This window comes from Macaca nemestrina, chromosome 2, assembly GCF_043159975.1.
Source record: "Macaca nemestrina isolate mMacNem1 chromosome 2, mMacNem.hap1, whole genome shotgun sequence".
In the NCBI taxonomy this organism is placed as follows: Eukaryota; Metazoa; Chordata; class Mammalia; order Primates; family Cercopithecidae; genus Macaca; species Macaca nemestrina.
The window spans coordinates 146,256,774-146,284,685 of NC_092126.1; the positions used below are offsets into that span (position 1 = coordinate 146,256,774).

General features: G+C 38.0%; 1 protein-coding gene across 9 annotated transcripts in view; it reads left to right on the top strand.

The window, feature by feature from the left end:
* LOC105477634 (glutamate metabotropic receptor 7) overlaps positions 1-27,912 on the top strand; it is an 898,220-nt gene that overhangs the window by 590,152 nt on the left and 280,156 nt on the right. For all 9 annotated transcript variants that reach the window (XR_011620207.1, XR_984853.3, XR_011620206.1 and 6 more), the window contains exons 6-7: positions 12,541-12,741; positions 21,486-21,625. Coding sequence is in view for 5 of the 9 variants with exons in the window: in XM_071092123.1 (XP_070948224.1) it covers positions 12,541-12,741; positions 21,486-21,625 (341 nt within the window). In the remaining 4 variants the exon portion in view is untranslated. The remainder of the gene's footprint in view (positions 1-12,540; positions 12,742-21,485; positions 21,626-27,912) is intronic.

Genomic DNA, 27,912 nt, shown 5'->3' on the forward strand with positions numbered 1-27,912 from the left:
ACTTTAAGAGATAATTGCTCTCAAAAAATGTATAATACACACAAAAGACAATAGTTCATTATCATCATTGAATAGCTAGTCTCTCCCTTCTCTCATAAATGTCTTTATAAAATTGCTTTTTTCACATCAGGATCTAAATACATTGTACATCTCACATTTATTTGATACGTTTCTCAATTTTTTCTGTAATCTAAATATGTTTCCTTCTTTTCTTTTTACTTCTTGCCATTTGTCAGAACAGTCCTGTGAGAATTGAATTTTACTTTTGATGTATATTTTCTTTATTTTCTGCATTTCCTGTAAATTAATGCATAGATCCAGAGCTTAATCAGGTTTATGTCTCTTGCTTTCTTTCTTTCTGTGTTTATATGGTTATGTATTTGACAGAATTTCTACAAGGTGGTGGTATACATTTAGTATTGCATCACATTAGAAAACACATAAAATCTGTTTCTTAATTTTGTGTGTTATTAACATAAGGAATGAGAGTAGTTATATTTAGAAAAGGGAATATCCTAGGCACACGACGACAAGGTGACATTTTCCTTTCTACTCTGAAAATTTATGTTTTTGTGAAGGTTTTTTGTTGTTGTTGGTTTACATGGCTACATATGTATATAATGCCGTTTTCCAAACTAACAAACAAAAAACTGGCTAATGTCAAGAACAAAACAGGAGGAGGAAAAAAGATTAAGCTAGGATTCCAGGGTTGTCAACCTGATCTATTCACTGCAAAGTTCCCATCATCCTTTTATCTCATGCTTTTAGCAACTATTGGTGATAATTGAACAGATCCACTATTTCATCTGGCTTCTTAATGCTTTTGTGAATAAACAGATACATGAATGTCCTAAAAGTTCAACCTGAATACAACTCCTGGGATGGCATAAACAGAGTTTCAGAGTGATACAACCTCTTTATTGAAGGAGGTTTGGTTGAGGAATGAGTTAAGAGGACAGGCATCTATAGAGACGTTTCTTTAAGTCAATTCTAGAAAGAATACTTTTTCAATGATTCTATGGCTTGTAGAAGAGGACCAATCAAAATTGTTGAAGTAGAAAATTGGCTTAAGAAAGCTTAGGAGAAGGAAATCTATGTAAGACATTGAAACTGAATCTATATGCTTCTTTAGGAAACCATATCGTTTTGTTTGTTTGTCTGGTAACAATGTATATTAAGTTTTCTTATGTTAGTTTTAGTAGCAAACAGTGTTTTTACCTTTACTGAACTGATTAGCATTACCCACAACAAATTGCTCTTGGCCATAAAGTCCTTGGTGGAGTCTCTCAGGACATCTTTCACATGTTTGGAGTGTGTAAACATGAGATGGAAACATTCCTCCATTCAACCTCAGTCTCTGTGTGCATTGTACCTAAACACATCCTCATTATCCACCCCCTACTCCCAACACACGTTTATTCACTGCATGTATCTTTTCTTGTACTTACCTGGAAATTGAAAACGGAATTGCAGAAGAAAACACAGTTTTAAGTGAAAATGAATAGCTCTCAAGGAAGCATCCTAGTTGAAAAATGCTTAGAAATAATGGGTTTTAGCTAGACTTTTTTTTTTCCTTTGCTGTAATTCTTTTTGAATCTTTAGCAGAGCACTCAGTACTTCTACTGCAGAACATTAGGATGTTAATGGTTCAATTGCAATCGAATTTTGGTCATTTAAGCTGGAAGATCAATGAGTAAGTCATCTGGCCTTTTTGCGCTGTTTTCTTCATTTCTCTGCCAGCCTTTTGTCAGTTGTTCTGGGCATTAACTTTTCCACCCAAAGAGAAGTCAAGCAAGAATACAGTGGTGGTTGTCAAAACCATCCTCCTTGCAGGAAATTCTGCTGAAACATTCAGTAGGTATAAGAGGATGTAAATAAAAATAGTGGCCAGCATGAACTTTTAGATTACTCATGACCCTAAACTAATATCGAAAATGAAAAGAATTAAAGGGGGGTGGGGGTGGGAGGACAAGTGTGTCGCTTTTTCCTGTGTGGATAGGGAAGAAACCATTTGGCTCTTTTTTTATAATGTGCAACGAAGTAACACAGAGGCAAGAAATGGAAGGCAAATGGAGAAAATATTATTAATAGTACTTGTCTCAGAAGGGTGCTGTGAGGGTTAAAAAGTCAAACCAGGAAAAGTGCTTCCACAGAGCCTGGTGCACCGAAAGTTCGCAATGAACACGTGCTGCCGGTGGTGCTATGACCCACTGTGAACCCCAGCATTCTTTTCAGGAGTCGTTCATCACATTCAATTCTCACTCATCTTCACCTGCAAATAGAGGCACAGCAATACTGCAGACATTTTGTCTCATTCCAGACCTTTTGACTTTGCTTCTATTGATAATTCTCACAAGGCCATAGGATTTTACTCTGGGATTCTCTAAATGTGGATACTATGAAAGATGGCACTAAAGTAAACTTCAATATAACACAGAATCTTAGTTTTCCATTAATATTCATTTTATAAAGAGAAATGCCTACCCTTGAGGAGGAATAGTACCCAGTCGACAGAGTTATTTATCTATTTATCTTTAAATTTATTTTTAAATATTACAAAGCTGCAGCAACTTTGTAATGAGACTTGCTAGGTTACTGTAGCACTTTTAGAACCCAGCAACATTCTGTAACACTCCAGGATATCCACCCTGCTGTCCCTGTGTCCCCTCACCCAGAATATAGCATTTTGTCGCAAATGAAATATGCCCTGGATGGGGGGCGGAGCAAGATGGCTGAATAGGAACAGCTCCAGTCTCCAACTCCCAGCGCGAGCGACACAGAAGACCAGTGATTTCTGCATTTTCAACTGAGGTACTGGGTTCATCTCACTGGGGAGTGCCGGACGATCAGTGCTGGTCAGCTGCTGCAGCCCGACCAGCGAGAGCTGAAGCAGGGCGAGGCATTGCCTCACCTGGGAAGCGCAAAGGGGAAGGGAATCCCTTTTCCTAGCCAGGGGAACTGAGACACACAACACCTGGAAAATCGGGTAACTCCCACCCCAATACTGCACTTTAAGCAAACGGGCACACCAGGAGATCATATCCCACACCTGGCCCGGAGGGTCCCACACCCACGGAGCCTCCCTCATTGCTAGCACAGCAGTCTGTGATCTACCGGCAAGGCAGCAGCGAGGCTGGGGGAGGGGCGCCCGCCATGGCTGAGGCTTAAGAAGGTAAACAAAGCTGCTGGGAAGCTCGAACTGGGTGGAGCTCACAGCAGCTCAAGGAAACCTGCCTGTCTCTGTAGACTCCACCTCTGGGGACAGGGCAATAACAAACGCAGCCGAAACCTCTGCAGATGCAAACGACTCTGTCTGACAGCTTTGAAGAGAGCAGTGGATCTCCCAACACGGAGGTTGAGATCTGAGAAGGGACAGACTCCCTGCTCAAGTGGGTCCCTGACCCCTGAGTAGCCTAACTGGGAGACATCCCCCACTAGGGGCAGTCTGACACCCCACACCTCACAGGGTGGAGTACACCCCTGAGAGGAAGCTTCCAAAGCAAGAATCAGACAGGTACACTCGCTGTTCAGAAATATTCTATCTTCTGCAGCCTCTGCTGCTGATACCCAGGCAAACAGGGTCTGGAGTGGACCTCAAGCAATCTCCAACAGACCTACAGCTGAGGGTCCTGACTGTTAGAAGGAAAACTATCAAGCAGGAAGGACACCTACACCAAAACCCCATCAGTACATCACCATCATCAAAGACCAGAGGCAGATAAAACCACAAAGATGGGGAAAAAGCAGGGCAGAAAAGCTGGAAATTCAAAAAATAAGAGCGCATCTCCCCCGGCAAAGGAGCGCAGCTCATCGCCAGCAACGGATCAAAGCTGGACGGAGAATGACTTTGACGAGATGAGAGAAGAAGGCTTCAGTCCATCAAATTTCTCAGAGCTAAAGGAGGAATTATGTACCCAGCGCAAAGAAACTAAAAATCTTGAAAAAAAAGTGGAAGAATTGATGGCTAGAGTAATTAATGCAGAGAAGGTCCTAAACGAAATGAAAGAGATGAAAACCATGACACGAGAAATACGTGACAAATGCACAAGCTTCAGTAACCGACTCGATCAACTGGAAGAAAGAGTATCTGCGATTGAGGATCAAATGAATGAAATGAAGCGAGAAGAGAAACCAAAAGAAAAAAGAAGAAAAAGAAATGAACAAAGCCTGCAAGAAGTATGGGATTATGTAAAAAGACCAAATCTACGTCTGATTGGGGTGCCTGAAAGTGAGGGGGAAAATGGAAGCAAGTTGGAAAACACTCTTCAGGATATCATCCAGGAGAACTTCCCCAACCTAGTAGGGCAGGCCAACATTCAAATCCAGGAAATACAGAGAACGCCACAAAGATACTCCTCGAGAAGAGCAACTCCAAGACACATAATTGCCAGATTCACCAAAGTTGAAATGAAGGAAAAAATCTTAAGGGCAGCCAGAGAGAAAGGTCGGGTTACCCACAAAGGGAAGCCCATCAGACTAACAGCAGATCTCTCGGCAGAAACTCTCCAAGCCAGAAGAGAGTGGGGGCCAATATTCAACATTCTTAAAGAAAAGAATTTTAAACCCAGAATTTCATATCCAGCCAAACTAAGTGTCATAAGTGAAGGAGAAATAAAATCCTTTACAGATAAGCAAATGCTTAGAGATTTTGTCATCACCAGGCCTGCCTTACAAGAGACCCTGAAGGAAGCACTAAACATGGAAAGGAACAACCGGTACCAGCCATTGCAAAAACATGCCAAAATGTAAAGACCATCGAGGCTAGGAAGAAACTGCATCAACTAACGAGCAAAATAACCAGTTAATATCATAATGGCAGGATCAAGTTCACACATAACAATCTTAACCTTAAATGTAAATGGACTAAATGCTCCAATTAAAAGACACAGACTGGCAAACTGGATAAAGAGTCAAGACCCATCAGTCTGCTGTATTCAGGAGACCCATCTCACACGCAGAGACATACATAGGCTCAAAATAAAGGGATGGAGGAAGATTTACCAAGCAAATGGAGAACAAAAAAAAGCGGGGGTTGCAATCCTAGTCTCTGATAAAACAGACTTTAAACCATCAAAGATCAAAAGAGACAAAGAAGGCCATTACATAATGGTAAAGGGATCAATTCAACAGGAAGAGCTAACTATCCTAAATATATATGCACCCAATACAGGAGCACCCAGATTCATCAAGCAAGTCCTTAGAGACTTACAAAGAGACTTAGACTCCCATACAATAATAATGGGAGACTTCAACACTCCACTGTCAACATTAGACAGATCAACGAGACAGAAAGTTAACAAGGATATCCAGGAATTGAACTCATCTCTGCAGCAAGCAGACCTAATAGACATCTATAGAACTCTCCACCCCAAATCAACAGAATATACATTCTTCTCAGCACCACATCGTACTTACTCCAAAATCGACCACGTAATTGGAAGTAAAGCACTCCTCAGCAAATGTACAAGAACAGAAATTATAACAAACTGTCTCTCAGACCACAGTGCAATCAAACTAGAACTCAGGACTAAGAAACTCAATCAAAACCGCTCAACTACATGGAAACTGAACAACCTGCTCCTGAATGACTACTGGGTACATAACGAAATGAAGGCAGAAATAAAGATGTTCTTTGAAACCAATGAGAACAAAGATACAACATACCAGAATCTCTGGGACACATTTAAAGCAGTGTGTAGAGGGAAATTTCTAGCACTAAATGCCCACAAGAGAAAGCAGGAAAGATCTAAAAGTGACACTCTAACATCGCAATTAAAAGAACTAGAGAAGCAAGAGCAAACACATTCGAAAGCTAGCAGAAGGCAAGAAATAACTAAGATCAGAGCAGAACTGAAGGAGATAGAGACACAAAAAACTCTCCAAACAATCAATGAATCCAGGAGTTGGTTTTTTGAAAAGATCAACAAAATTGACAGACCACTAGCAAGACTAATAAAGAAGAAAAGAGAGAAGAATCAAATCGACGCAATTAAAAATGATAAAGGGGATATCACCACCGACCCCACAGAAATACAAACTACCATCAGAGAATACTATAAACACCTCTACGCAAATAAACTGGAAAATCTAGAAGAAATGGATAATTTCCTGGACACTTACACTCTTCCAAGACTAAACCAGGAAGAAGTTGAATCCCTGAATAGACCAATAGCAGGCTCTGAAATTGAGGCAATAATTAATAGCCTATCAACCAAAAAAAGTCCAGGACCAGATGGATTCACAGCTGAATTCTACCAGAGGTACAAGGAGGAGTTGGTACCATTCCTTCTGAAACTATTCCAATCAATAGAAAAAGAGGGAATCCTCCCTAACTCATTTTAGGAGGCCAACATCATCCTGATACCAAAGCCTGGCAGAGACACAACAAAAAAAGAGAATTTTAGACCAATATCCCTGATGAACATCGATGCAAAAATCCTCAATAAAATACTGGCAAACCGGATTCAGCAACACATCAAAAAGCTTATCCACCATGATCAAGTGGGCTTCATCCCTGGGATGCAAGGCTGGTTCAACATTCGCAAATCAATAAACATAATCCAGCATATAAACAGAACCAAAGACAAGAACCACATGATTATCTCAATAGATGCAGAAAGGGCTTTTGACAAAATTCAACAGCCCTTCATGCTAAAAACGCTCAATAAATTCGGTATTGATGGAACGTACCTCAAAATAATAAGAGCTATTTATGACAAACCCACAGCCAATATCATACTGAATGGGCAAAAACTGGAAAAATTCCCTTTGAAAACTGGCACAAGACAGGGATGCCCTCTCTCACCACTCCTATTCAACATAGTGTTGGAAGCTCTGGCTAGGGCATTAGTAAACATCTTTGATTTGTTTTCTCACCTAACCATAACTCCATCTCTCTTTTTTGGTTTTCCTTTTGAAACACAACTTTTTTTTTTTTTTTTTTTTTGAGACGGAGTCTCATTCTGTAGCCCAGGCTGAAGTGCAGTGGCACAATCTCAGCTCACTGCAGCCTCTGCCTCCTGGGTTCAAGGCAGTTCTCCTGTTTCAGCCTCTTGAGTAGCTGTGATTTCAAGCACGCGCCACCAGCCCGGCTAATTTTTGTATTTTTGGCACAGATGGGGTTTTGCCATGTTGGCCAGGCTGGTCTCGAACTCCTGACCTCAGGTGATCCGCCCACTTCGGCCTCCCAAAATGCTGGGATTACTGGCTACCATGCCCGGCCAGGATTTTTTTTTTTTTAATTAACAATTTCCAATCCATTATATCTTTCATTTTCCATATCTTTTTTATCTTAATAATTTGCTGATACATTTTATCTAAGGCATATATTCTGAGGAAGCAGTAAGCTGAAATGGGCAAATTAAACAGGTATTTCAAAGAAAAGATCTTCCCCATGGCATGACCATTAGAAATTCTGAAAGTGAAAGAATTTATGGGTTATTCTTATGTAATGCAACTGACAATTAATTCAACAGAAGGTTAAAAGAGTGTGCCTTTTAAAGATAAATACTGGACTCTTTGGGCAAAAGTAATAACAGAGGAGAAAATCAGGAGACTTGAAAAGGTAAGCTTTGCATACCAGAGAGGAAAAAGATAATGCTTCAGAGTTCTCATTTTATCTAAACTGCAGACTCTTTCCTAGAAAACGTGATGAAAAGGACGAACTTCCTCCAAATAAAGAATATAATAATGTCTCATTAAATCACAGAGATCAAAACAATGTCCTGTTAATGGAGCATTAATTGAAAAAAAGCTGCTTTTTCTTTGGTCCACTTCAAGCTATGTTTTTGAAAATATTTCTTAACACTGTATTTCAGTGTGTGTGTGGGTGTGTTTAATGCTAGTCCCTTAGAATTTTGTAAATGGGTATATGAATAAGAAGTGTTGTAGTTAAATAAACCTGGAAAATATTGACGATCAAGCTTTAGTAAGTGGCTGAACCATTTCATGTATTACTTGGAAGACCTAGTGGAGGGTGATTTCAAGCTTGGCTAACTCACAGTTCAGTTGCATTTTCACTTCCCTATCAAGTATTTACCCTGTTGTCGTGGTTTGCTATCATTTCTTCAGGACTACAAAATAACTAGAGTAGTTGCAGGGTGTGTGGACAGGGTGCGGTGTGGGAGATTTCTGATACAATTGACTAATCTCTTCATAAGAATAAATAAACTTTCTCAGAAGTTCTCCAGCAAACTCTTTCTTTATATCTCATTGGCTAGAATTGTATCCTATCCCATGTTCCTACAGCAGTCCTTGCAGAGGAGATTGGATTGACTTCGACAAATCAGGATTAACTCAGTGAAAAGTCCAGAAATCCTCACTCCCATTGGTGCCCTCCGATATCTGAACAGAATCAGATTTCAGTTGGGAGACAAGGAGTAGGGATGGTATATGAGCAGTCAAAGACTCTGAGATTGGCAAATAATTGTGACTGCCATACTAAGGAAAATAAAGCTTAAATCCTTTTTATGAAACATAAACTTGTCACTTCTGATTTTGTTGATATAAGGCTACATTTTCAAGTCCTATTAGCTCCAAAGACAAATTTAATGCATAAGTCTTCTCAGAGCCTTTAATACGTTAACATACCTGGAGACTCTCTGAGAAAGGGATAAAGCCTGCAATGTTTCACAGATAATAAAATATTTTATTATGTAAAATAATGCAATTATTTTTCAAGGCATTCTTTCCAGGATGATTGTCTTTATTAGTATAGTTTGGAAATGGCTCCCCTCAATTATTAGTCTGAACCTATTTCATAGTGTATATTTTATAATGGTCAAAATGCCTCCAAGATTGCCTTTTCTAAGTTCTATAAAAAATAAGAGAAATTTATAAAGTAGCAGGTTATAAAATTAATACTAAAAATGAATAGCCTTATAAAAGAAATATAGTAAAATGGTAATATTAGAATTTAGTTAGTGGGTTCACTCTAAAGTTCTTTTAACCTTGCTCTATGTTTGAAATTTTTCATAACAGAAGGTTGGAAAACAGTAAAACAGCCACAACGTAGCAAAGAGTAGCTTTTATATATACGATGAAATGCCAATAAAACGATTCATGAAAAATAACACCACACTTATAATAGCAAAAATGAATAAAACATCGTGGCTAACTTTGCAAGAAACATTCAAAACCTGTATGAGAAAACTTTAAACACTATTGGGAGAAGCAAAACTAGACTTGAGCAAATGAAGGTAGAGATAGGAAGATTCAACCTCAGCAAGGCTTCTGTTCTAGGCGAGTTTATTTTTAAATACAACGAAAACCCGATAAATGGACCACCACGTTGCTAGATTTTCTTTCTGAAGATAATGGTTAATAAATTTTATTGGAGGAAATAAATTATTCAGAAAAATCTTTAAAAATCAACAAATCTGGCACAGAGGGGCTTGCTGTATCAGTTATTAAAATATGTTATAAAGCCTTTATAAGTGAAACTCTTGGTTTGGTGCATGGATAGAGAAAGTAAACCATGAAACAGATTTTAAAAATCCGTAAAGGGACCCAGTCACGTGGAAATTTAACATATAGTAAAGGCAGAACCTCAAATCAGCAAGAGAAGGTGAACTGTCATATATTGCAATAACTGCATAGCTATATGGTAAAAGATAAAATTTTGATTAGTTTCTCACATTGCATAACAAAATACATTCCAAGTGTGTCAAATATTTAACTTAAAAAATTATATGAGTACTAAGAGAAAACGTGGATGAAAACTTCTGTACTCTGGAAGTGGGCTCATTTTTTCTAACCATGATTCAAAATCCAGATGTATTAAGAGAAAACTAAATCAATACATTTTATTAGAAAAAAAGAATAAATTTTTATTTGAAAAAAGATACCTAATAGAGGTAAAAGAATAATGACAAACTGGGAAAAATATTTGCAACTTAATCTCAAAGAGTTAATATATCTAATTAATTTTAAATACAGAAGAAAATGGCCAGTAATTTTTTATCAGAATTGACTTGTTTATGAACAGTTTACAAAAACAAGAAACAAGTTGCATCTTTCCTTATGAAAGAAACTCAATTTCCTTTATAACAAGAAAAATGCAAATAAAAACACAATGGGGTAGCATTTCTCACGTACCTGATTGACGCAAATTAAAGTTCAACAGCATACTCTGTTGCTGAGGTTGCAGAGAAACAAACATTTTCATCCATTGCTGGTGGGACGGCAAAATGATGCAATCCTTTTAGAGTGCAATTTGCCAATATATATATATAAAAAATACACATGAATTTACCCTTTGATAAAGCTCCTCTACTTCTCAAAATTCTTCCCCAAAATACTCAGGCAAAAACTGAAAAACACATACAGGTATATGCAGAAGGCTGTTCTATACTTTTCAGACTATTAGTTAGACATGATTGTTATTCTAAGAGTGTTATCTGTATATTATGGGATAAAGCAAATGAATAATCGTAGCGATATCATTGAGAACCAAGATTTTCCTTATGAGAGAAAGGAAGTAGAGATTTAAGAGTGTCAAGGTTAAGCAAAAACTCTGTAGTCCTGAATATGAGTGGGAAGTAGCTGCATAAATTCATGATAAATTTTATCTTTTTTAAAAAAAAATCCTATACTGTATACACTGAAAAACCCTAGATCCCGTGACAGGCAGTGAGCATAAAGTTGATTTGGTATTTAAATGAGATACATATAAAACACAGCTCTCTGGCATATGAGATATTAATGGTGCTCTGAAATGGAAAAATACAAATTCAAGTAAATTTGGGAAATTCTAATTTTCCCTCTTGGAGACTACATTTTATGTATAATGTTAAATGTTCTGGAAAAGTCTCTCCGTGAAGAAACCTAAAACTTTTTAGCACAGTGGCTGTTGGGAAACCTTCGTGTGTTTTGCAGAAAAAGGGGTTGAGGTTGTAGAGCTCTTATTGTTTCTTCACTACACAAATGTGCCATAGAAAACAATTTGGAAAATACTGATGTGAAAGTGAAATGCAATTTGTGGATAATTATTCTTCATAGAGGGACAGAGGTCTGGAGAGAGCTGCTGGTGTCATGTACTTAATGAATGCATGATTTAATGCAACAAGTGTTATTTAATATCTGCTAGATGCTAAATGCTATGTTCAATGGTGGGGATCCAAGGGTAAAAACAAGAAAAATGTCTTGGACACCTGGTAGAGCATTAAAATATGATTCTATTGACAATGCTATAAGCAAGTTTTGAAATGTTTTATGGGAATGTTGAATTGCAATTGAGTGCCTCAGTGTGACAAACAGTTGGGAATTAAGTATGATGGTGGAAGCAAAGAGGAAGGATCTCCCTGGCAAAGTAAACAGCATGAGGAAAGATAGTTTAACAGCAACAATAGTCACACCTATGTGGAAGAGTAAAGGAAAATACCCGGGAGGCAGAGCTTGCAGTGAGCTGAGATCTGGCCACTGCACTCCAGCCTGGGCGACAGAGCGAGACTCCGTCTCAAAAAAAATAAAAAAAAAAAAGAAAAGGAAAATAAATGTGAGAGGGTAGGCAGGGCCCAGGTAATGAGAAGAATGTGGGCTTTGGGGTCTGACAAGCCTGGGCCATCATCATTGCTCTACTTGTAAATGACCTTTGGAAGGTGATTTAATCTCTATAAGGCTCATCTTTCCCATCAGTATCATAAGGATAAAAAAAATTACCTCACAAAGTGATGATGACATAAAAATCCCACATCCACAGCTTTCAACACAGTGTGGGGACTTAGTCAATATCAGTTGTTACCATTATTAGGCAGATGGGAGCAAAATGATAAATATCCGCTGTTACCAGTAAAAGGGATCTGGATTTAATCTGTAGGCAGTAGAGAGCCATTGAAGGATTATTAGTGTGGGAATGGTGGGACTAACTTGATCGTTTGTAAAGGTGAATATGGAGGAATGAATGGATGAAAGGAGACATGAGCTTTGCACCTGATGGAAAATGGTAGAAGGCATAAATAGGCCATTGGTGGAGTGTTTGAAACTCTTCAGTATTTCACAGGTAGAACTGCTAGAATTTATTAGACTTACATATGTGAGAGCAGGGATTGTGAAAGAGAAGAGAAAGAAAACTGACATCAGTGTTTCTAGCCTGAGCATCTGAATCTCCAGTAATATTAACAATTGAGACAGGCGACAGTTGAGACGGTACAATAGGTATGTAGAAAGTAATGAGTTCAGGTGTGGAATTTAGTTTGTTTTCTGTCATTATCCATTTGGTCTTTCTAGAATAAGCAAGCTTTTCAGACTTGAGTGTGGCAACCCAGCTTCTAATCTCAAAGATCCTTTTATTCTAAGGGACCACTATATTTTGAATAGCAGGTAAGGTGTCACAAAGTAAAATACTACAAACTATTAGAGAAATCTAACGTGGTAGCTGGATATGGATACCAGCTGGCTATCACATGGTAGGCAAATGTGGCTTGAATTACTGTAGTTGTCGAAGCAGTGTTTTCTTTAAGCATAATTGAAAATTTACTTTTAAATTTAGACATTCTACTCAATGCCAATTTGTGTGTGTGTGTTTCTTGTTTTAATGTGCAGGACAGGAGAGAATTGGAAAAGATTCCAACTATGAGCAGGAGGGTAAAGTCCAGTTTGTGATTGACGCGGTCTATGCTATGGCTCATGCCCTTCACCACATGAACAAGGATCTCTGTGCTGACTACCGGGGTGTCTGTCCAGAGATGGAGCAAGCTGGAGGCAAGAAGTTGCTGAAGTATATCCGCAATGTTAACTTCAATGGTGAGTCTCCAAAAATCCATCCTTTTTGGAATCCTAAGTGTTGGCATTCTGTTTCATAAGTTTTAAATTTTTATTATGATTTGCTTTAAAATATGTGTCAAAACTTGCTTGATTATAAAACTTTAAATGACTGAATCAATGCATGAATGAGCAAATGAATGGAAGAATGAATTACAATATATTTGGGGGGTTATGGTTTGGTCTCGTTTTCTTGAAATAGAGATTTTTTTTTTTGCACACAGCCAAATTCTTCTTTGGTGAATTCAGGTGGGTATGGGATAGAAGAGGAAGGGAAAGGAGCAGTTGCTGTAGGTACCTCTGAATATGGAAAAACTGAAGCCATTTTTCCTCTGCTCACATACCACAACAAGAATTCACATAGAAGACTTCCATGACCAAATGTCAGGGGAGAGGTTTCCCCCACACACCAAGCTAGCAATAAATTCTGCAATGGACATAAGCTGAGTGTCCTCTACTTCAATTCCTACGTGATGTATCTGGCATGCTGTCAAGCCCCACAAGTTGGAGGCTTGGTTCCCAAGACTCCTCCCCTTGCCACTTCCAATGACAGTGGCAAACCCTAGGTTGCTTTGTCTGTGCTTCCAATGGGCTGGCTATAAACTGGAGTTTTGACAATCCTCTCATCAGGTTTGATTAATTTCCTAGAGCAACTCACAGAACTCAGTAAAACACTTACTTAAATCTATGACAAAGGGTATTTTAAAGGATACAAATAAACCTCCAGATGAAGAGATCCATAGGACAAGGTCTGAAGGGGTCCTGAGAGTGGGAGCTTCTGTCCCCATGGAGTTGGGGTGTGCTGGCCTCCCCTGCACGCGGATGAGTTATTGCTTACCTTCCTGTCAGGCTCCCTGTGTTCAGCTCTCTGAACTTTGTCCTCTTGGGCCTTTTATGAAGATTTCATTGAATAGGCATCATCGACAACCGTGAAGAAATGTGATTGGACACAAAGGATATACTCTAATACTAATAGGCTAAGCAGTGATACCCAGCAAGGCCTGTCTGTCCACATCTTTCTTGGTCTATCTGTGCAGCATTTTTTCCTCCAGGATATGGGACAGGACCGTTCTAAAATGAGGGTCTGATGGCCTGTTAACAGAAAGGTGGAGGAAGGTTAGTATCCTACCTTAGGTTGGTAGAAGGAGGGCAGGAGAAATTCGGAAAGCGAAATTGTTTTCTGAGGCCTAAAGTGCACCAACATTATAACAAAGGTTATGGTAACTATGAGCCGAGAACCATAAATGAAAAGCTACGCGCACACACACACACACTTATAAAGTAACATCAGAATACTCAAGTTAATAGAAGTAATGTTTGTAATTTGCCACATCAACCATATTTCAAGTTTTAAACTTATTTCTCAAAGTACAAAACTCTTTTATAAATTAATAGGTTACCTAAAATATGTGGGTAGAGATAGGTGAAAAAATGCGCCAATAGGATAAAAGGAATAGGAGGAAGCACACTCGGATAATATCTATTTGAATAGTCTCGACTCTTACATCTTAATGTTTCACATGCCAAGAATTAAATAAGTATACTTGAATGTATGAGCAATGCAACATTCAACACAGACAGTAACAAATTATCTTATAAATTACATAACTAAAGTGAAGGAGGGTGAGGAATAAATCATGAATGCAAGTAATTTTGGAAAATAGTATTTGACTATATAAGGCTGAAGACAAAAATAGCTGTACACGTTCATTGGACAATATCTAGTAAATCTGTGTTTTTTTCACAATTCTGAAGCTAATCTATGTATATAATAAGACTGAGAAAATAATTATATATATTGTGAATAATGAGAGCCAGTTTTCTCATTATCTAAGATAGAAACCACCAATAAGGATTGAGGGAAATCTAGAATGAACCCTGTTGTGTTGGATTATAATATGTATGGTTTTTAATAAACATGCAATGGGTGAATATAGAAGTAAATTTTATATGTGTATTATATATACCAATTCTGCCTGGCTCTGTTCCCTGAGAGGGCCTGAGAGCAATGATACACAGGTAAAAATGAACACATCTAGCACACAGATATTATTTATAAATACCATTGTTAAATTAAAAAGGTAGAAGAACCCTTAAAGAATGGTTGGGACCATTCTTTAAGGTCCTGGGGCAGGGAAAGCCCAAAATAAGCTTGAAGGATGCTGTGCCAGAATACAAGAAAATTCTCAAAAACTGAAGGGGTCATGTTGAAAGGGCACAGAAACCAAATTGGAAGAGATCCCATTGGCCAACTCTGGGATCCCAGTGGATTATAACTCATAAAATAACATAAGTAACCATGAGTCCATACTGATATCAATAAACTTGAACTAATTAAACAAATGCAAGAGAATAGGCAGCATGATGGAATAAAGTTAAGATGGAAATACAGAGTGGCCTTTTAGTAAAGACCTAAGTAGTAATTTTTTTAAGGCGAGAATCATGGGATGCTAAAAGTATGGGGTTACGGTATGATGAGAAACAAGATATTTGCATAGCGTCAAAAGTACCTTCCATCAAGATATATATGAATAACCAAAAAGAAAATAGTAGCTCTGTAGTGAAGAAAACTGGGAGATAGCACGTAAAACAGGTGATCAAGGTGGACATCATCACTAATGAGACTTATGAACATTGTGTGTCTTTTGATACAATACAGTGGCACGATTACAGCATCACTTCTGAGGTTTTACTGTCGAAAAGTATACCTTAAACCTAATTTCAAGGAAACGTCAAACAAATCCAAATTAAAAGATGTTTTATGAAATCACTGGCAAGTACTTTTCTAAAGTGCCCAGGAGAATAATAGATAAAGGAACTGTTTCTGACTCAAAGAGACCAAGGAAGTATTGCTATCAAATGTAATGTGGAAATATTGATTAATCCTATGCTAGAAAAAAACACTAATGGGAAGGTGGAGGAATTTTAATAACATTTGTGGATTAGTTTTAATAGTATTCTATCAGTGTTAATTTCCTGGTTTGGATATAGTATGGTTTTAAAAAACTCTTTACTTTTTTTCTCTTAATAACAACTCATTTAAAACCACAACATGGTATCAATCTTTCAGGAGTTACCTAGTATCTGAATGAAGAGGAGCCACATTCAATATGGGGATCAATAGTTTCCTAGTTTAGATGGAGAGAAAGAAGATCAACTACAAGTTATGTTCTTTCTGTATTTTTTTCTTGATGTTACAGAATCTCCTAATATTTGTATAACCAATTTTCCCAGAGTCAAACAAATATAAATTTTATTTTTTTCAATCATCGTATTTTATATGCTGAGGTCAATTTCTGGATTTTTTATTCTGGTTCATGGATATGTGTGACCATTCTTACACTAGCGACAAAAATAAAATTTGTTTGGTAAGTTTTCTTGATGGTTCTTCCCTGATTCTTCTTTTAGAGAATGATTATAGACCCATTTTGTCAAGAGGGGATTGTCTATTGACAAGCCAAAATAGCTGAGCTATTCATAGGGCTTATGTGTATTAAGTGGTTATTGTGTGCCCGAAACTGCTAAACGTTTTATGCATTGGCTTATTTTATCTTTAAAACATCATAATGGTTTAGGATGCTACTTTTTTCTTTTTCTTTTTTTCTTTTTTTTTTTTTTTTTTACAGATAAGGAAACTGATTCATGGGGAACTTAAGAATTACGATGTTCAAATCCATACAGCTAGGTAGCGATGATGTTATACTTGAGACACAGGACGACTAAGTCCACAATCTGCTTCCTTGAATGTTATTCAAGTTGCTGAGAGCAAGGGCTTCCTGCATCATTCCTGCTGCCTCCTCTTAGATCTGAGGTCGCATGGGAATTTCAGGAAGGGCTAATTTTTTCTCTTTTGTTTTTTTTTTTTTTTTTTGGTCATCATTGTAGTCATACTCTATGGTCAACAAAATCTTCTTTCTCTGAGGATATATTTTTCTTCCATATGATAGCTAAGAGACTTCTGGCTCCTAAGACACTGCAGTACTCATGGATGACAAGGCTCAAAAGTTTTGTAAAGCAAAGAAACTGAGCTAAATTTAATCAGTGGGTCCTGTGTCACTTTAAGTGAGCAAAGATTAGAGGGGAAAAGAACTTGACATGTTTTACTCATTCAATTTTCTGACTTTTGGTTAAAAAATCAAATCTTAGAGAAAAAATATTTGTCCAAGACTCCATAGCTAGCAAAGGACAGAGACAGATCTAGAACTCAAGTCTTTTTCCAATCCATTGTGAAAAATTTAAACTTTATTTTGAATATTTTAGGAGGATTTTGATTTTTCTTTGTCTCAGGAAGCTTGAGATTATGTTTCACGGTTACTTTAGTACAAAGTTTGCTGTATAGATACGAGTTTTGTTAACAGCAGAGTATAATTTAACAGTTCTGGTCTTCGTATTTGCCAAAGTAGCAATTTAAAAAATGATAATATCGTACCCTAAAGGTGTTTGATACAGTTTCATCAAGTATTTAGCCTCCTCTTACGCATTGAGGAAAGAAATGGGTAATTTATCATGCCTAGATATTTTTCCTGCAACCCAAATCCATGCAAAGTCCCAAGCCTAAATTCATTTTAGTTACCTTTATGTTGGCCCATCCAACCATATGGCAATACTTACAAATATAAACTTAACAAATTTGATGTCTTGATTATAAAATCTCAAATAATAGCTATAGAATGAAGGATTTCATCTGAAGCATGTCTGTACTTCAATTTACTAGTTTCTAGAAAACAAATTGGAGTAGGTTATATTTTGTAGACATGGCAGATCTCACATGCTCTTTTTGCAATATGATGTTAGCTTTCCTTCATCAAGAGGTGAGATCTATTTTTCCTCCCTTTGAGTGAGCCTGTGATTAATTTGGAAGTAGCACTGCGACTTCTAAGGCAAAATAGTTTTGTCTAGTTTTTTTGGAACATTTGGACTATGAGCATGGGTACCATGCTGGGAGGAAGCCTAGATGCCCCACTGACAGGCCACGTGTAGCCACATGTTCTAGCTACAACCCCAGCTGAGGGTCCCACCTGTTAGCTAATATCAACTGTCAGACATGAGAGCCTCAAGTTGCCCCAGCTGACATGAGTGGACCAGAGAGCTGCTGTCCCCACAGAGCTCTGACCAAATTACGAAATAAGTGTTGTCACTGTTTTGAGTACTAATATTCAGAGTGGTTTCTTGGGCAGAAAGAGATAACAGGAACCCCGAACGAATGTCACGTTCCTGGAATCTGTGCATGGTTTGGTAAAATGAGAACAGAAAATGTGTCAGGTAAATACGTTGACGCAGAAGACTGTTTTATTATCTGGGCTATCTGAGTCTCTATTCCTTCTCTGTCCAAGAAGAAAGAAATTCAGAGACTCTCATCCAGTAGGGGAGATTTCAGACTTCAGTACAATCCGTTATCTGTCCTTTACTGTCTGTTACCCATCTTGTCAGGTGACTCTATTTCTTTTGCCCTGGTGTACCTGCATCTTGGCTCTAATGCCTTGTGGGCATCTCTGTGGGGAATCATTTCCCCATTGGTGAATTCTTTATCTCCTCTGGACCTTTTTAAAATATAGAGTTCATTGAACACAATGCTTCTTATTCTCTTTTGAGAAGTTCATGGATGCTGTTAAAAAGGAGATGTGGGGATTAAAAAACTGGAAATAATAAGACAGCTGCATTAGGGAATCCATCAAAAAGGTCAAAGCCACACAATGTGCTATTACAAGTCATCACTTAGATAAAGTATTCAGCTCTTCTGCCTTATTTTTTTTTAAACCGGAACTTTAATGAGAATGGAAAGGGCATGACAAGACCATTTCTTCTAACAAAAGATTGCAAGAAGGGAGAAAGATTCGGTGATGGGGCCCATTCTGATGAATATGTAGCTGGTGCACTTGAGTTCCTCTGGAGCCCCACACCTGCAATATTCTTCCTCTCTCTTCTCAAAGACTATGAAAAACTCAAATCGTACTGTTTAATGAATAGAAGCTGTAGAATTACAGCAAAGCACAACATGAATCCTACTATCCAATGTGAAAGAAAAAGGTGAGTATCTGAATAATAATGTCTTCGTGCAAACTGACAGGATTCTCATTTCTTTGCTAATAACATGTGAAATCCAGATTTTATTTCTTTTTCTTAGATACTCGCAAGGCTTGTTGAAATCAGAAATCCATTATTAAAAATCTTTTGTTGTTATTGATGTTTTTGTTGTCATTATTTTCTCCCTATATTGGAAAGACTTGTGTAGGTTCTTACACACAGCAGGTTTAAGGGATCCCTATTATGATAAAGTGGGTGCCGTTGTGGTCTATGGGGGTAGTGTCTAGGTAAAAGACAGAAAAAAAATTGAAATGGTGATTTGGCCACACACAGATTCAGCTGTTGACTCAAATTGGCTGGACCAAAGCAGTGTTGCTCATAGGAGATCAGTGTCCACTCCCAGAGCTCCAGCTTGCTGTTTGGAAAATAAAAAATGTTTATAGTGATGGAGAAATTTAAATTAGATGCCAGTTAGGTATGAGCACTTAGCCAGCAGGTGGGGAGCAGCGAGGGAGGAAGGAGCTAGTGTGCCAAAGTCTTTGTTGGGGTTCAGGGCTTGTATTAATCCAAGACATGCCCAATACTGTGTAATTTATAAAGAAAAAGAAGTTTAATGTACTCACAGTCCCATGAAGCTGGGGAAGCCTCACAATTATGGTGGAAGACGAAAGGCATGTCTTTACATGGTGGCAGGCAAGAGAGAATGAGAGCCAAGCAAAAGGGGAACCCCTCTTAGAGTCATCAGATCTGATGAGACTCATTCACCACCACAAGAACAGTACGGGCGAAACTGCCCGCATGATTCAATTATGTCCCACTGAGTCCCTCCCACAACACATGAGAATTATGGGAGCTACTTGTCAAGATGAGATTTGAGTGGGGACACAGCCAAACCATATCAGGGAATTACCTAGGTATGTTTCCTGTGACAGAGTTGGATTTGTTAACTTGAAGAGTGTGTGAGTATAAGCAAGGGAACTCTGTAAGCTCATTCTTGGTAGTTCCAGGAGCAGAGTAAGCCACTCAAGTTGTTCAGGTTATAGAGCCTTGTTTGTCTAGAACACAAAAACAGGAAATGAGTGAAGACTATCTTCAAATATGTAGAGCAAGGGTGACAAGACAGAGACAGGATGAGATGGATACCGAGGCAATTTGAATATTCATATTCAAATGAGAGTTATGACAGCATCTTAACCAAATAGGGAAAAATACGCTTAAAATAGTAAAAAAAAAAAAAAAAAAAAAAAAAAAAGCCAAACCTTGAGGAAGCAGCCATGATGTTGAGAATATCCCCACACAAACAACTAACTCAACACAAGAATGACACTAAAATATGTGTTCAATAGATGGTAATGATTTTTAATAGTTTTTATAATTGTTTCATTTGCTTATGCCTCAAAACCAGACATAACAATACTTTCAGCTCCCCAGACAAATGTATTTTTCATTGCACCAAAGTTGCCCTCTTCTAACTGGTGTCTAATTTTAATTTCTCTGTCACTATAATTTTTTTTTTTTTTCCCCAAACAGCAAGCTGGGTCTCACATTGGGAGAGGACACTGATATTCTCGGAGCAGCAATGCTTTGGTGCCGCCAAATTTGGGTCAATGGCTGAAACTGTGTGTGGCCAAAGAACCGTTTCAGTTTGTAAATGGCAGGAAATAGAGCATTGTTTTCTGCTGGGAATATTGGTCCAGTATTAGCCTATAGACAGATAGCAGTCATATATCATGTTATCATGTGGCCAGTGGTATTTTTTCCCAGTTCCAGAGGATCAGGAAAGAAGCAGAACTCAGTTACTGAATGTTTTGTGATTCTTTTGTAACTATTGCTGAAACTAACCAAAACTCATGTCTTGCATTATTTGTATACTGTTTTCCAGTTGTTCTATGTGGTTAATATTAAGGAATCTTTACTCATCCAACCATATACACTTATATATTGAGTATGGATGGATAGATACAGATGTAGATATAGGTATATATGCTTAATAAATATATTGGTTCTTTAAAATTAACTCCAAAGTCTAATTCTGCCAAAATAATTGATTGTGTCTTTTAGACATTTTAAGAAGATCCAAATGAGAAATTGAGAAAGAAACCAATATTTATTTTAAATAAATAAACATGGCCTGCCAAACACACTGCTAGACGTTTTACCCTGTTAATTATATAAATTAGAAATAACCAGCAAAAATATTTAAAATAGAATGTGTAGAAAAATACATTTAAATATATTTTTCTGATTTACTTCTTGTTTTCTAAATAGCATTTCTCTTTTAATATTAATTTGTTATTTTTGAAATTGTTTGACCACAATTTAGTGTTAGATGGAAACTAAAATAATAGTCAAAATCATCATCATCAGAAGCATAGTAAACTTAAGGCTGTCTCTTAAAAATAATGCATATAGTTTTTATTCCTCAGAAAGGGGAAAATACTAGAATAAAATTTTAAGAAATATTGAGAAACAGTGAAACTATTCAAAAGGGGAAGTAGTCTTTCACCTTCTATAATTAAAATTCATAGGCCATAGTGATAAATTGCCTATGAATTCCAGGCGCCGTTTTGGGGGACCTATTAAAGGGGATATCTACTAACTACCTTGCTCCTCAGCAAGTCTCTAGCCTGTCACCCATAGTACAAGAGATATAAGGAACCTTGTTTAACTTTAGAATCTTTCATTTTTTCTGTCTTCCTTAGGTAGTGCTGGCACTCCAGTGATGTTTAACAAGAACGGGGATGCACCTGGCCGTTATGACATCTTTCAGTACCAGACCACAAACACCAGCAACCCGGGTTACCGTCTGATCGGGCAGTGGACAGACGAACTTCAGCTCAATGTGAGTTCTGCCTGCTTCCCTTCTTCCCTTGTTGAGATGAATGAACAGACTTTTAATTTGCTCAGTTATACAAATGATTCTTGTTTAATGGTTGTGTGCATATACAAGTGGGCATGCAATTTGTTGTGGGCATCAAGAGGAACTTATATCCAATAATAATGATGGTGATGATGATGATGGGAAATGTGCACTGAGTTTTGTGTATTATATTCATCACTTGTGCGAATTATCTCATTTAATCTGAGATGGAGTTATTTAGCAAACAGGTTACTACTTAACAATTTCACAAGATCTTTCTCTTGGTTAAACTTTTTATTTCTTCTGCCTCCCCCAATTCCTTGCTTGCTTTTTCTTCTTTATTTGGTGGTACTGATTTTTTAAATAGTATTTTGAGTCATTTGAGTGTATCACTTTATGTGAGATTTATAATGGGATTATCTGAGTAATTGCAGTGCTTCCCTTTTCTGTAACCTCTCCCACTTTCTTTAAAACGTGACCTTAAGTAAGCAGCCACTTCCTTTCACGAGATTATATCAAATCCATCAGCCAATGCCCCAGCTCCAAAACAATAAAAAAATTCTCTCTTAGCCTTTTTGTTCTATTCAGACCTTGAAATAATTGGATAAGACTCATCCACATTGGGGAGGGTAATTTGCTTTACTCACCTCCTGATTCAAATCTCATCTAATCCAGAAACCTCACAGACACACTTAGAATGTTTGACCAACTATCAGGGCACTCCATGGCAGAGTAGAACGTAAGATTAACCATCACAGTCTCTATCCTAGAAAATTCCTTTAATGTCTTTTGTAAAGCAATAAATTATGCCATTAGCCTTTATTAGTCTATAACTCAGGAAGTACTTTTTGAATTATTGAGAACAAGGCTTCTTGGGTGTGGAAAGCAAACCCATTTCTTGGGAAGTGGAAGGTTATGTCGTGGTTTCTAAGAAGAAAGGGTTGTTCACATAGGGAGGGCTGAAGCCACTACAGGTCAATGACCTCATTTACACATAGCCTTAGCCTAGACCTGCTTTTGCACCTGTCCGGTTCTCCCCATCGTGAGGTGCACCATACACATGAACTGGCACTACAATTGGATCCAAAGGATTATGCTCTGCCATCCAGGAATGGTTGGAATCAACAGGTACCATCCATGGCTTACATAAATGCAAATGGCCAAGATCAAAAGAGAAGCTAAGGTTATTCTGAATCCAAGGCACACTAAATTTGCAAGTAAAAGGAGAAAATAAAAACAACACAAACAAAAACCTAAAAGGCAAACTCAAGGGGTAGTTATCAAAAGTAGAATTAAAACAGTATAACCTGGATGACACACTCAAAGTGTGTTTTTTTGGGTGCTGCCATGTGATATGAAGATGGTTCTGCCAAAACTAAAGGTAGAGAATCAAGGTCTTTGGTGCATAGGTGAAGTGCTCAGGGCTTATTTTAAGACCCAGTGGATTAAATAGGTTCATTAATCTTTGCCAGCATAAACCCTGCACTCTTGTTAAATTTCTGGCACATATAATTTGTCCAATATCCATAAGAGTTCCCAAGTAGCATTCACCAACTTCAGATGGGATCTTACATGGGGGTTCTTAAGCACACTATTTTAAGAACAAACATTAACACTGGTTTATTTTTATTTGTTTGGTTTGTATTTTATCCTTTATAAGAATTGCATTTGATTAGCTATTCAGCAAGTTTTTGTTGCTTCTTTGGTTTTGGTTTTAAATAGCTATCAAGTTAGAAGCACTGCACGAGTCATATGCGTAGGTACACAGTGAAGATGAAACAAATGTGGTCCCTGTTCTTGCACAATTCAGCATCTAGGATGGAGTTACATGGTACACAGCAAGCAGATATGTACATGGAAATACTGAAGTATGATAATGGAAAAGGTGGTAGATAGGATAATGGAGGTAGAAAAGGAAGGACCTACTACAAGAGAAGCCAGCAATGTGAAAACTAGAGTGACCAGCAGGTCAGATGGCTGATGTGGTGATGATTTAATCAGCAAGGGAAATGAGAGGAAGGGGAAGAGGAGATGATAGAGCAATAGGTAAGAGCCATATTCATGCAACCCCTTGTGTGTCATGATACATTTTAAACATTTTATTCTGAGTGCATTTAAAAGCCACTAAGAAGTACTAAGCAAGGAAGTGAGGGAGTGGCTGCATCAAATTTAGGAATAAAATTACTTTGGCTGCTGGGAAGATAATGGAGGGGGCAAAAGTAGCAGCAGAAAGACCAATTATGAGTGTATTGCAGGTGTCTAGCTAGAATAGGGTGGCTAAGTGAGGTGGTTCTCAAACTTGAGTGTGCATCAGAGCCATCTGGAAGGCTTGTACCAGCACATATTACCCAGCCCTGCTCTCAGGTAACTTGATTCAGAAGAACTAGAGGTGTGGGAAACCTCAATATTTGCTTTTTATCAGAAGTCATTGGGCAATGTTGATGTCCCTTTGAGGACCCCTGGCTCAGGGACATGTGTGATAGTGAAGATGAAGCCAAATGAACGGGATACGTATGTAACATGAGGCACTGTGTGGATGAAGGCAACACATGAGATGAGGGAGGCTGCTGGGAGTAGAAGGGAGAAAATCAAGCATCCCAATTGGGATTCTTATATATATGAGACTTCTTAAATATACTACAGCCAAAATGAAATTGATATAGGTCTGAAGCTCAGACAACAGTTGTGAGTCATAATTATAAAACAATGTAAACTGTTAACCTATAAATGGTCTTTAAATCCATTACGAAGAGAGTAAGAAAAAAGCAGAGACCCCAAGCCCTTGAAAACCTCATAGAAAATGACACAATTCCAGCCGGGCACAGTGGCTCATGCCTGTAATGCCAACACTTTGGGAGGCTGAGGTGGGCAGATCATGAGGTCAGGAGTTTGAGACCAGCATGGTCAACATAATGAAATCCCGTCTCTACTAAAAATACAAAAAAAAAATTAACTGAGCATGGTGGTGCACGCCTGTAATCCCAGCTACTTGGGAGACTGAGGCAGGAGAATTGCTTGAACCCAGGAAGCAGAGGTTGCAGTGAGCCGAGGTCATGCCACTGCACTCCAGCCCTGGCAAGAGTGTGAGACTCCATCTCAAAAAAAAAGGAAGAAAGAAAAGAAAAGAAAATGACACAATTCCATTCCAACTGCTCTAAATACTCAGTTTAAAATATTCTGTTTAATTGGCCCAGAGATTTGGACTAACCATATATTTTCGATTTTTGTTTGGGTTTATGCTAGCTAAAACAGGGGTTCATTCTTGGCTTGGAACTAAGTGAGAGCATTCTTTATTCTACTTTGTCATGCTAAGAGTGTTGTGTTAGGAAAAACAGGCACCCTCAGGTGGATGCAGTAGTTTATACTTGGTATTGCATGGGACCTAAAGGAGTGAATGACAACCATGAAGGGGGTCACTTTTAGGGGGATAAGAGGCTGGGTTTAATTCAACTAATGTGGCTACTAAGATAACTGGACTTGGTAGGATGTCACCCTGTTGATACCTTTTATTGTGAAATTTAATTTAAATTGTGTTCAGGGGGATAAGAAAATAAAAGTTAAGTAGAGTACCCAGAGGGCGCCCTACCCCTCTCACCTGGGGACCCAGAATCACAGCCCAGTTGTCGTATCCAATGGTTGGTTCCTCTCCGACATCATCCTGCCCTTGATGTTCCTTTTTCTGTAATTATTCTATTAAAGATTCTGTGAGAGTGGAATTTGGGCAAACAGTTTTGTAGGTTTGCTTTCCTCTAGTCAACAGAACAAAATAAAGTATTTCAAGTAAAAAGTGTATGTCTCCTCACAAAGATTCATGGGTACTTTTTCAATTCTCAGTTTCATCATCCCAAGCAAATGAAATTTTCAAGGGCGGCTTTCTCTGTGGTCAGTAATTGCAAATGAATTTCTGAGACAAGAAATCAGAGTTTTAGGTTCTTAGAATCTCAGCTCTGTAGATCAGACTGCTCTGCTGTTCCGTATGCAATTTCTGGAATTTAAGTGCTTAGCAGTGTGCTGTCTGCTGTAAAATGTCTCATGTACCCTCACTATACTCTGTCTCCTATGTGGCCCAAGAGATGAATGCATGGTTAGCCACCAGGATATTTCTGCTGAACAAGAATTCTGTGGAAGGGAATCATAACCAACAAAACCATTCACTCTTCTGATTGTAACCTCTGTAGAAACAACCCTAATTTAATTTCTTAAGTTTGTATTCTACTCTCTAGAGATTGTATAAAATACTCTTCGTGGGGGAAAGAAGAAGGGACAATGCAACAAACGTGATTGCTTATCTGCAGTGTGTCAGGAGAGATGATAGCTCATGGAGATGTTAGAATAAATAAGGGGCAGATCCATGCACTCCAAGTTCACAGTCTAGGGTAAGGACTCTGTAGTAGATATATGGCATTTTAGGGCCACAGACAGGCACTGGTTTAGAGACACCCACCACAAAGTTATGTTTGAACTGGATCTTTTGAAGGTTAAGTAGTAGTTCCTCAGATGAAGTAGAAAAAAAAATTGCTTTATAATAAATAATGCAGTAATATTTAAAAATTAGGGTAGGGAAATATTTCTGAAAAAAGGCAAGAAATGGAATGTGGATGCTTAAAAAAATTCTAAATTTATGTTGTAAGTAAAATATATTATGTGTGATAGAAACCATGAGGGTTACTTTGTTGTCTTTTATTTATCTGAAATTAGGAAGTTCAGATATGTTAAAAATCTTAATTTTCCAAATAACTAAAATTGTCTAATATACCAAAATGTTAAAACATTTTTAGAAAGGAACTATTCTTAATAGTAGCTTCCTGCAGTGAACTGCATATTCTCTTAAATAGAAGACTGAATGAATGCTACTTCCTCTTTTCTGGATAACTGAAGTTCTACAAACCTCAATTTTCTGCCATTTGTTAAGATAGACCAACCTTCTGATCTTCTGAGGTATATGGGGTTTCTTAACTTTTTCTGGTGATTTTGTTTTCTCTGTCGAACTTACACTTCATACCTAGAGACTAAAAGCTCCTTGAAGGTAGAATTCATGTTTTAGTGATGCTTGGGTGCCTGTAAACACAGTACCTAGCACACAGTAGGCATTTGTTAGTTTTTGTTAATATATTTTTTGTTTATATATTAACAGAAATATATAAAATCACATATAATGAACATGTACTTTTTGAAATGATGGACATTATCTGCAGCCACTCTTCCTCCTTCTGAGAAGAGCACCCAAGTTTCTCTCTGTCACCTGGGCTGGAGTGCAGTGGTGCGATATTGGCTCACTGCAACCTCCGCCTCCCTCCTGCCTCAGCCTCCTGATTATCTGGGACTACAGGCGTGTGCCGCTACACCCAGCTAAATTTTTGTATTTCTAGTAGAGATGGGGTTTCACTGTGTTAGGCAGGATGGTCTTGATCTCCTGACCTCGTGATCAGTCCTCCTTGGCCTCCCAAAGTGCTGTGATTACAGGCGTGAGCCACTGCGCCTGGCCCCAAGTTTCTCTTTTCAGCCATGTGGTTTGCCCTGGGTGTTTCCCAAGTCCAGGGGAATCAACTAATTCAGTCTAAGCCAATCACTGTGGCCATAGTGATGGGGATGGGCACCCATACTACGTCTCTCTAATCAAGACATCACTGGATGTCTGCTGGCCAATCTGAGACACCAACATGCTCTTCTTGGAGGCAAAATGGCTCCTGAGGAGCCATTTTGAGACCACCATGTAGGAACTTCAGGGAAGAGAAGTCAAAACTTGAAAACAAAAACTAGATTTAGGTCGTATTGTTTGTGCCCTAGGAAATCCTTACCAGAAGCCATTCATAATGTTCTCTGGATTGTTTAGTTATCAATAAATTAAGACAATTTATGTGAGATACTCTTTGTTTACAATCTGATTCACCATAGTAATGAAAAATGGAAAAAATAAAATAGAATTGTTTTTTGTTTTAGTGTGCCTGGGATGGAAAAGAAAAAAAAAAAAACTATCTGCCACCCCTTATTAAGCAGAAATGTTTCAGTTTTTATTAAACTGAGGTGATTAAAATTAATTTCAAAAGTTGTAATGTTCGTTCCATATTGAATTTTTCACGCTCGCTAGAATTTTGGCTGTCACAGACACTTAGGACATAAGACAAACAGTTGATTGCCGAAATCTGTTTAACACAATTAAATATTTCCAAATCAATATGGACTTATACCTGCACCTGCCTATAAAACTGCTAATTGCGCTATTGTTTCATAATTGCAACAGTAAAAATCTTACTGTACTCATAATTTAC